General features: G+C 41.6%; 1 protein-coding gene across 1 annotated transcript in view; it reads left to right on the forward strand.

The window, feature by feature from the left end:
• MTNR1A (melatonin receptor 1A) overlaps positions 1-9,876 on the forward strand; it is a 35,283-nt gene extending 25,407 nt beyond the window's left edge. The window contains exon 2 of the mRNA XM_030192211.1: positions 9,008-9,876. Within this exon, the coding sequence (XP_030048071.1) occupies positions 9,008-9,876 (869 nt within the window). The remainder of the gene's footprint in view (positions 1-9,007) is intronic.
• Positions 9,877-11,914: the final 2,038 nt, after the last annotated feature.

Raw genomic sequence — 11,914 nt, forward strand, 5'->3', positions numbered from 1 at the left:
CGGTATTTTTAGAAAAGCGGCATTAGGGCTGTTTAAGTCACGTTAAGGGCCAATTAACGTGACTTAAAGTCCTAATGCCACTTGATGAATCCCACCGCCCAAGTGTTGGAAAATGCTTTTTCTGCTACCTCTGTATTTAGTTGATACTGAAATTCTCCCATATTTTGCCTTCAGAATTCAGATTAAATAAACCCTTTGGTCCAGAATTAATACTTCTGACTTAGACTGATTTATTGGATGAAAGGAGAGTGTTGAGTGAAATTACTGTGCCAATCAGGCTCCCAGCTCACAGTGTTCACAGGGTTCTGGCCCTGACCTCCCTACAAACTCTTAAAAGTTACAAAAGGTAACCTGCCCTGATGCTCGCCAAGCAAGCAAGAGTTATATACGTTTTTGGAAGCCTTCAGAACTCCTACATTTTGCTTTAAACACTCCAGACATCACTTATGCTGTCCTCCTTCGAGTTGGCCTACATGTGATGTCAGACTGTGGCACTTACATGCAATGATTGCATGTGTGGCAGGTGAGATGGGATGTTCCCTTTTGAGTTCTGCTGAGTCATATATGCCCTGTCCACATGTGATGTCATCTCTCGATCCCTTTCACAGCCCCCATCCAGTCCTGCCATGAGTACACTCTGGTGGTGTATCTGTGGCTCTTCTGCAAATCTAACCCATGTCTACCTATTTTATGTACAGATACAGTTTCAGATACATCTATTTCCTTAGCATATCCAATCTTGTACTCTTTTCCCAGCTATGTCCCTGTTTTGGCACTTACCTCTTTTGGTTGGCATCATTCCTGTTTTAATCACCTTTGGAGTCTCTCTCAGACCCTCCTCATCTGTATATGCAGTGGCGTACCTAGCTCGCTGGCAAACTGGGGTGCGTCACCACTGTGCCTCCCCCCCCCTCCGAGGCATGTCTCGCCCTAGTCCACCCCCTCAAGGCACCTCAACCCTACCCCCTCCTCCAGTCAAGAGAGTGCACGGAGCAGTTGTGTGGCTGTCGACCCCGCCAGTCCCCTGCCCCGGAACAGGAAGTATTGTCAGAGGGGGCAGGGGACCAGGGGAGCTGACAGCCGCATGACTGCTCCGTGCACCCCCTTTCTGCCTGCACCTGAGGTGGACCACCCCCACTGTCCCCCCCTTGGTACACTACTGTGTATGTGGTGTCTCTGCCTGGCAAGCATAGGGTACAATTTGTGTTCCTTTCCAAGGAACAGCCTGGCCTCCTAGGGTACCTGATGCCCTGAAATTTGGTAACCTTGTCGTGGTAGTGATTTTTTTTTGTTTCCCCACGCCTGTGATGTCAGTATCCATGTCACATACATGCATGTGCGTACATGCGACAGTATGCGTCAATCACTGGATGTCCCTCTGCAAAAGCCGTGAAAACAACCTATAACCACCTAAACTTCTGGAAATCACTAAAAACCTACTTGTTCAAAAAGGCATACCCTACCGACCCTACTTAAATACCTGAACCCTGCAACACTACGAAACCAAAGAACATAATGGATATAACTTAACTCTTCCCCTATACTATTCCCTAAAATGTTTGTTCCACATGAACCTTATTCTACCATAACATCACTGTGTAACTGTTTATACCGAAATTGGCGAACGCCTTTACGGTACTATGTAAGCCACATTGAGCCTGCAAATAGGTGGGGAAATGTGGGATACAAATTCAACAAATAAATTAATTAATTAATCTGAGCTCTTACATTTGTTACAGTAAATACAGTATTCTGTAAAGGTCACATCTGCCTCTTTGCCCTGGAATACAATAGCACATTTCGATGCTGTCATTTAGGTGTACCTCCATTAAAGTAAGCACTCTTTATCGAATTCCCCTGTGAATGGTTAGGGATGCTGGCTGCTGGGAAATAGACTGACACAACCCAGAGAAGGATGAACTTATCTGGGCTAAGATACCCTCAATTTGTACAATTGTAGAATTAGAGGGAGACCAACTGTCTGTTAAGGAGGAGGTTCGTGTTTTAGGTGTGATGGTAGATATGGAGTAATCTGTGAACTCTCACATCAAAGTTTCCAAGATCTGTTTGCTCTGTTTGTACCACTTGCAACTAATAAGATCAATTTTGAAGAGAAATGAATTGGCTACTCTAATTCATTATCTTAGCAGTAAATTGGGTTACTACAAATCAGCATTGATTGGGCTGCCCAAGCTATCTTTAGGCAAGCTGAAATATACTTAAAATTTGGCAGTTTATCTGTTACTCAATATTGTTCACTTTAATTTATCTTATCTTCTCTACAGCTGTTGCACTGGCTTCCTGTGAGCTCTGTTGTAAATGTAAGGTGCTGTTGCTTGCATTCAAACTTTTGTATGGATTGCTGCCATCATTTTTGAGTGCCAACAATTAAGCAGGCCCGATACTAATCAGCGGGGGGTTAGATCAAAATAAACAAAAGTCCCAGAGCCCCATTAATAAGTAGAAATTATCAAATAAATAACAAGTAGAGTTACTGTTTAGAGTAATACAACGCTACTCAGATGTGCAAGCATGTGGCCACTGCTAATGAAGGAGGAGTCTCATATTCTTACACAGCTGATTTCACATCACCCCACGGTGAGTCTTAGCTTCCGTGTGCTTTTATAATCATTGACTCGCCTTCCCCCTCCTATTACTAATGCTGTCTAATGACCACTGCTATAATATATTCTGTGAACGCACTCTGGCGCGGTCTTGTCTATGTCATAACAATATCGATGGCTGCGCTCTACTTATCTGTGTCGGCCGGCATGCCCTGTTTCCCCGACAGGTGCCTGTTTCGCAAAAACGCTTTGTCAAGGGGAGATAATAGCCCGGACCGCTTCACCTCACTAGCGCTGTCTGTAAGCCATCTGTTAATAAGTAGAGCCTATGTAATATTCAAATACTAAGGGGCCCTTTTACAAAGCAGCAGTAGGGTTAATACGTGGGTAACGTGTGCCGAATTGGCACTACTGCTGGAGTAGCACAGGCACCCAGCAGTAATTCCAAAGTTGGCGTGGTGGGGGGGGGGGGGAGCATTCCCGGCAGTGATTGGCAGCACGCCCGCATTGGCGCACATTGCAAGATTACCGCATGAGTAGTGCATGAGCCCTTACCTCCAGGTCAGTGTCTGGCGGTAAGAGTTCAGGCAGTAAATAGCCGAACGCTACCTTTCATTTTAGCGCATGGCCATTTACTGCTCCCTTGAAAAATGCCTTTTTTTTACCAGCCATAGTAAAAGAAAAATGGCCCAGTGTGCACCAAAAAGACGATCCACACTACCGCAGGCAACTTTTACAGCAGCTTAGTGGGACCCCTAAGTTATTTGTATAAAATGGACCAATGAAGATTTTTGTCATAAGTGGGCTTTCTTATGATTGTTTCAAAGGGACACTGCCATCGCTTCTGACTGATCTGCTAAAACTTTTTAAAATGTAAAAATTTAGAGTAAAGATTTGCGAGATTTTACATTTCATCTTCACAAAATCCTGAGCGCACACTTTGGGGTCCTTTTACAAAGCTGCGGCAAAAGGGGACATACGCTGCTGTTGGCACATTGTTTTTGATGCTCGCTGAGGCTCCCTTTTACCACAGCGGGTAAAAGGCAGGTCTTTGGGGGGGGGGGGGTTTCAAGAAATGGCCGTGCGGCAAGTGAAGCATTTGCCATCGGCCATTTCGAGGGGGGCATTTACCGCCACCCATTGAGGTGGCGGTAAGGGCTCCCGCATTAACCCGGCGGTAACTGGGCAGCACGTGGCACTGCCCAATTACTGCCAGGTACACACCGGGTTCTACAAAAATTGAAATATTTTTGCAGCACTGGAAATGGGGTGCGCTGGGAAAGGGAACTACTCTGGGTCTGCTGCGGTAGCCTGGCAGTACTTCCCATTTAGTGAGCAGTAAGCCCACGTTGGGCCTATATCCCTTCGTAAAAGGGCCCCTATGTTTTCCATGTGCCTGGTAGGAAGCTGCATTTGAAGCAAAAAACCACATCCTGTGGAGGTGCAGTGATTCCTATGAAAGGTAGTCAGGTCAAGGAGAGGGGGGTAGGGCAGGTTGGCTCTATCCAAAACCAAGGAAGACGTGTCAATTTCAAAAACCTTTATTGAAGAACGTTCAGATGACTCGACACAGCTGCCGTGTTTCGGCACCTAAAGCGCCTGCATCAGGATTAACCTAGTGTTTCCTTGTTACACAATCTGATTGCCAGGAGTAATACTGATGATAAGCTAGCAATAAGCGCGGAGTCCAGCAAGGAGTTCCCTTTAGGCGCTGAAACACGGCAACTGAACGTTCATCAATAAAGGTTTTTGAAATCGACACGTCTTCCTTGGTTTTGGATAGAGCCAACCTGTCCTACCTCCCTCTCCTGCATTTAGCAGATAAGTCTATTGTGGGTTCCATCACCCAAAGAGATACAGTTACAGAGAACCACTCAATGAGCCTTTTCCAGTGTAGCTCCCGTGTTGTGGAACCTGTCTGTTTCACAAAACAGTGAAAGGTTTCTTCTTCTTATTGGCTTTTTAGGAATTTTGGGGGCAGGTGTTTTGTAAGAGGTTCTGAACAATCTTGGTAAAATACCTAATAAACTCAAATTAATACATAAAATAAATAAATAGGGACCACCATTAGAACCTGCAAACTGTCCTCATTATTGTCCTTTCTCTCCCTTGTAGTTCTGTTTTACTGTTTATCACAGGAAACAAAAAGAAGCACCAAGAGCTGTCAAAAATGGGACATGATTTCTTTAATGGTTTAACTTGAAAAACAGTCTTCAATAAATGACCCGACACGGGCCGTGTTTCAGCACACAGCGCCTGCATCAAGGGTCCAATGTGATGTGGCATCTTACAGATTCAATGTGCAGCGACGGGACTTATCCCTATACACACTGTTAGGTTTTTTCTCAATGCGTGTGAAGCAAAGACTGTCCCTTAGTCCTTGGGTGCTCAGCCTACTGTACTAATCATTAAGCTACTCCTCCACAGCTCTCTCTGGCTGGTGAAATTAAAGAAACAAAAAACAAAGCAGAACAAGAAAACAAAGTTGAGTCCATTTGTTTTAGAGCTTGTGTTACCATATATTGTGGTATCTTGACAACTTAACTCCTCCCATATCTATGGTCTGTTTGAAATATAACTGATTGACTTCTTTTAAAGTACTAATAAAATGGAAACAATGATAAATAATTGCTTTTGAGAACACAGGATCATAATAATTCTGGCATAATTCACCAACTGTCATAAAGCTGAGAGCCTCACATTTTAGAAAATAGATTCAGTGTGTAATAGCAGTAGATTAATATGTTCCTTTATCTTGAGCCACTTCTACTTTGCAAATCATTATGATGTCAGTGCTGTAAAATTCAGAGAAATGCAACATCACTAAGGCATATAAAAATTGTTCATCAAAGTTGTCGCGTTTTTCTGTAACAGCTTCTGTGTTCTGCTCATTCAGCAAGACACAAAATATATTATCTCCCTCATTTAACTATTGCTTCTTTTGATTATATCTTCCGATATGCATCATTATGCACATCTGGGAAGGGAGCACAAAGATGCCACTTAGCTCATCTCAGATGCTCTTGTCACCGTGGAGCAGGTGTATGGAATGTAACACAGCTCTTCAGCTTTCAAAATGCTACATGCATATAAAAAAAGACTGACTGCTCAGAGTCCTCATGTCCCTTCTGTCACTGTCCAAAAGTTTGGTGTGGATAGGATTCAGAAAAGTTAACGACATGTACACGGACAATGTGATTTCACAAACCTTCCTTTCTTTCAGCAAGTAGGCTAGAAAAGCTTCCTTTCCAACGTTTTCTGCATAAATCATGTGAGGACTGCTGAAGAAAAGACTCTTCAGGTTCTCGTGTAGCCAAGTGACCCTTGAATTTCTACATTATGCAAAGTTGCCCAAAAATGTAAAAATTCAAGGCTTCCCTTTCAAACATGTCCAGATAATGATCGCTGTCCAAGATTGTTGTAGCAAGACCCCACATTCAGGGTAATTCTATAAGTAGGTTTGCCAGTTAGGCATGTAAATGTTAGAATACTACAGGGATCAACCACCAAGGTGGAGAAACAGGATCCACTACGGTAAGGAAAATACTGGAGCAAGAGAGTAGCGTGATCAACAAGAGTCTTCCAAAAACCCAAGGAGACGAGATGGAAATGTTTATCCTTTATTAAAATGGACTCGACATGGCACCATGTTTCGGCAATAGTACCTGCCTCAGGAGTCTGAAAATTGTAATAACAACTGATAAATACAGGTACATTAAAATATATCTACATAAACAAAATTATAAGAATGTATTAAAAAGTATATATTAAAACATCTAAATACATGTATGGTAACATAAAAAGTTTTTTGGAAGACTTATTGATCACGCTACTCTCTTTCTCCAATGTTACTTGCATGTCCATGGTGCTGGGGAAATTCTATAAAGTGCATCACAAGTGAGGCATCAAAACAGTGGACACCAAGGGGGAGATTCTATATATGGCACCTGAAAAATCGGCATGGAAATCAATGCCGACTAAGCATATTCTATAAGCGGTGCCTAGATTTAGGTGCAGTATATAGAATACACTTAGTTGATATCCCAGTGCTTAAAACTACGCACATCTATTTACACCAATGAAAATGTGGTGTAAATCCCAGTGCATAGATTTAGGTGGACTGGGCCATATTCTATAAAAATGCATGTAAATTTTAGAACTCGCATGAAACACCCATTTTCCCACCTATAAGTGTGCACATAAGAACATAAGAGCAGCTATACTGGGTCACACCAATGGTCCATCTAGCCCAGTATCCTGTTTTCCAAACAGTGGCCAAGCCAGGTCACAAGTACCTGGCAGAAACCCCCAAATCATGGTAACACTCCATACTACAAGCCCAGGGCAAGCGGTTGCTTCCTATGTCTGTCTCAATAACAGACTATGGACTTTTCCTCCAAGAATTTGTCCAAACCTTTTTTTAAACCTAGATACGCTAACCACTGTTACTACATCCTCCATCAAAGAGTTCTCGAGCTTAACTATTCGTTGAGTGAAAAATATTTCCTCTTATTTGTTTTAAAAGTATTTCCATATAACTTCATTGAGTGTCCCCTAGTCTTTATACTTTTGGAACAAGTGAAAAATTGATTTATTTTTACTCATTCTACACCACTCAGGATTTTGAAGACCTTAATCATATCTCCCCTCATCCGTCTCTTTTCCAAGCTGAAGAGCCCTAACCTCTTTAGCCTTTCCTCATATGAGAGGAGTTCCATCCCCTTTATAATTTTGGTTGCTTTGCTCTTCTTTGAACCTTTTCTAATTCCGCTATATCTTTTTTGAGATACGGGGACCAGAACTGAACGCAATACTCAAGGTCTGGAAGATGGAAGAGAAGTGCAGATACTGTGTGGGGGATGGGGAGAAGCAAGGGTATATATAGGAAAAGGTGAAGATGGAGGGGCAGAGGGATGGGTAGTGGGGGTTAAGGTAGAGGAAAGAGAGAGTAAACATTGAAGAAGGAGGTAAGTGGATGGAGAAAGAAGTATGGGAGAAGAGGCAGGGGCAAATGATGATAGGGAAAGAGGCAAAAGAGACAGAGAGTTGTGAAGAGGGTGAAGGACAAAGGAAGGGGACAGATCTTTGAAGGAGGTGAGAAAAGGTAGAAATAAAGAAAGTTAAAGGGGAAATGGAAGCCTGAATGAGGGGATAAGACATAAAGGGACTGAAGCTGGAGAGGAGATGAGTTACCGGGAAGAAGCTGGAGGTTGGTAAGGGGTAAGAGGCAGAGAAAATAAGCTGGGGAGGCAATGAAAACAAAAAATGGAAATGCACAACTTGAAAGTGGGTGAAATACTGGAAATAGGAGACAGGGAAGAATAAGACACAGGTAGGAATGGGAGAACTAGGGAAGTAAGTGCAAGTCGTAAAAAGCTGATAAATAGGGGAATGACAGAGACTTAAGATGGGGGAGGAAGAATAAAATTTAGCTACCTGTAGGTTAAAAAATAAAAAGCAGATGAGAGAAATGGGAAAAAAGGATACAGAAGGATCCGAGTCAGAGGTAGATAAGGATTAGAAAAGAAGATAGACAGTGAAGGAGATAACAACTTTATTACATTACTGTGTTCACTACTGTTTAATTCATTTTTTGTATTTTCTATGTGTAAACTGATGCTGTAATATGTGGTTGTATATCACCTTGGATAATCCATAAGTATGTATAAATAAAGAAATTACAGTTGATCTAAATCTGGCACCTAGATTTTTGGGCTGGCTCCTAGATCCTAAGAAACTTTGTCGACCCCTGAAGTAATCTAAGGAAATACTTCTTTATGAAGAGGGTGGTGGATGCATGGAATGATCTCCTGGTGGAATTGGTGGAGACAAGGACTGTATCTGAATTCAGGGAAGCATGGCATATGCATGTGGGATCTCATAGGGGGAGGAAGAGACAGGATGATATGGATGGGCTGAAATAGGCCATATGGTATTTATCTGCTGTCATTTTCTCTGTTTCTATAAGTGGGTAACTAGCAACTCTATCCAGGATCCACCCCAGACCACCCCGGTGTCAGAAAGGATTTTTAGTGGCTTTATCTGGATAATGTCATCGAAAAAGCTGGCTATACCCCAATGAGCAGCACTTACCTGCGTAGGAGTCACTCTTACCCCGATAAGTGTCACTGAATTTTGGGCCCTATAAGAACATGTTGAATTATTTGCAGGTTCTCATACCTTTTAAGGGATCGAGTTATGAGTTGACCAGATATGTCTTTATACTTGAGCTTTAAAGAATAGATATGACCCACCTCAATTATTAGATCACACATATCACATATTGTGATATGTATGATCCAGTGCCACGTGCCACAATATTTATAGACTTGATTTCTCTCCAAGACTCATTTGCGTACTAGAAATCTGCACTAAAGAATATCTTGAGGTGAATAAGTGGTAAAATGTGAAGATGACATATGTATATTTTAATTCTTTTTCAGGAAATATATTTGTTGTAAGTCTGTCTATTGCAGACTTATTGGTGGCAATCTATCCATACCCTCTGGTCCTGACATCTATATTTCACAATGGATGGAATCTGGGATACCTGCATTGCCAGATTAGTGGTTTTCTGATGGGAATAAGTGTCGTTGGATCCATATTCAACATTACCGGAATCGCTATCAATCGTTACTGCTACGTTTGCCAGAGTCTCAAGTACGACAAATTGTACAGTGGCAAGAATTCTGTATGTTACGTCATTCTGATCTGGGTGCTGACGCTGATAGCCATCGTACCAAATTTGTTTGTTGGCTCATTACAGTATGACCCCAGGATCTATTCCTGCACCTTTTCACAGTCTGTCAGCTCTGCCTATACCATAGCAGTGGTGTTCTTTCATTTCCTGTTTCCTATAGCTATAGTTACCTTCTGCTACTTGAGAATATGGATCTTAGTCATTCGAGTGAGAAGGAGAGTTAAACCAGACAACAGTCCTAAACTGAAACCGTATGACTTCTGGAACTTTGTCACTATGTTTGTGGTATTTGTGCTTTTTGCCGTGTGTTGGGCTCCTTTGAATTTGATTGGTTTAGCTGTAGCTATCAACCCAAAGACAATTATTCCCAGAATTCCAGAGTGGCTGTTTGTGGGCAGTTACTACATGGCGTATTTTAACAGCTGCCTTAATGCTATTGTATATGGGCTTCTGAATCAAAATTTCAGAAAAGAATACAAAAGGATTATTGTTTTGGTTTGTACAGCAAAAGTCCTCTTCATGGACAGTTCTAATGATGCGGCTGAAAGGATTAAAAGCAAGCCATCACCAATGCTGACAAATAACAACCAGGTGAAGATAGACTCAGTGTGAAACTGGAAATACATTATTGTTTCGTGAAACATCTTCTTCAGTCACAGATAAGATTACTGTGACACAATGTGATATCACTCTATACCACCACTGCTTGGATTCCACATTCTGAAGTTGTGATTCAAAGCACCAAGCTTTGGTATACGTTACTACAATTATTTTTATTTCTTAATAGCAAACCCAAAATCATTTACAAAACTGATAATGTTTTACATTTTTGTTTGTAAGCAGATATCAGCTCAATTTTTTTTTACAGTTAATACAATGTGATATTAAATCAAATGTAATATGCATACTCTAGTCGTACCAGCTGGAACCCTCTCCCCGCCCCCCACCACCAAAAATGTCATACAGCTTACACTTTTTATTTTTTCTATATATGATAAACTATTTATTCTGCTCTTATTTGTCTTTACCATACACTGATGGATAAATATACCAAACAAGCTTGAAAATAGCATTGCAAGAACAGGTTTTGTACACATGACCCCTATTTTCGAAAGCGTGCTAAGGTTACTGCACAGTGATAGACAAAATTGTCACACAGTAATTGTAAAACTTGTGCATTAAAGGGATAAGTTATATAACAGGGTACCACAATGTAGGTATGCTGATACCTTGAGGTAACTGTGTACCAAGATGCCGTTATAGAATCTTAGTGTACGTTGGCATCAAAGTACCTACATTTAGAAGCATCTACTTATGCCAGGTCCATGACTGGCATAAATTTGCACACCTAAATGTGTCACTTTAGCACTAATAAATAGAAATAAATCAAAGAAAAAGAAAATAAGGTGATAACTTTTTATTGGACTAACAACATTTTTGACAAGCTTTTCAAGACTGAGCCCTCTTCATCAGGTCAGATATGAGCAAGAAATGACATCAAAATGTATAGAGTGAACATGAAAAGCATTCCAATGACAGTCTCAAGGGAAAGATAGGGTTTGGGAGGGCTGGAGGGGAAGGAGTGAGAGGGAGAAACAGAAAGGGGTGGATGGGTAATCAGAAGGTGACAAGGCAGTTTTTCCTACATAAGAACACAACTGTGGAACGCCTTACCAAAAGCCCTGAAAACAACATATGACCACCTAAACTTCCGGAAATCACTAAAAACTAAATTGTTCGAAAAGGCATACCCCGCAGACCCAACTTGAATGCCTGAACTCTGCAACACAACATAAGTAAGGTACGTAATGGACATAACACAACTCTTCTGAAGACTGATGCATATGAACTTTTGTCTACCACAGCATCACATTGTATTTGTTCTCACCGGAGTTTGCGATTGCCACTCTGGTACTATGTAAGCCACATTGAGCCTGCAAATAGGTGGGAAAATGTGGGATACAAATGTAACAAATAAATAAATGTAATGGTTTGTAATGTGACAGGAAACCTAAATCTTTGTTAACTCCTGAGTAAGGTTTCAAAATATTTCATCATTCTAACTTCAAAGGTCTTACGTTCCTGGATTGTTTTAAAGTTGCCTTTTCATATTTTGTCCATAAGATCATTTATGAAGTGTCCAGATTTCGAGAAATGTTAACCAACAGAAGTGTCACTCTTCAGTACCTAACTTCCAATATTCTGTAAGTACGTGCATAACTAGGAACCCCCCCCCCACCCCATGCCTCACCTGTGCACTGCCCACATATACCTCCCAATGCATACTTCATAGAATAATGCTGAGTGCTCTGCTAGCACTTGTGCACATAAATATGCATTCACCTGCATAAGTGACAATATCCTGCAAATTTAACTGTGAAAAGGCACTTAAGTTCAATGCTCTGTTATTGAATGAGGGGGTAACCGCTTGGGGCAGTTCTAGTATTTGTGGGAGGTCTGCTTTCTAGTTAATGCAGAGAAAAGGTCACTATTGTATGTTAATTGCACACCAGATAACGCATGATAAGTTAGCTATATCTCTTGAGGTGGCCTTAACTGCACTGTGGGGTCTTTTTACTAAGCTGTAGGAAAAAGGGCCCTGCTGTAGTGTCGGGGGGGGGGGGCTGTTTCCTCTGCTCACCAGGGACCT

Source organism: Microcaecilia unicolor, chromosome 2 (genome assembly GCF_901765095.1).
Source record: "Microcaecilia unicolor chromosome 2, aMicUni1.1, whole genome shotgun sequence".
Classification (NCBI taxonomy): Eukaryota; Metazoa; Chordata; class Amphibia; order Gymnophiona; family Siphonopidae; genus Microcaecilia; species Microcaecilia unicolor.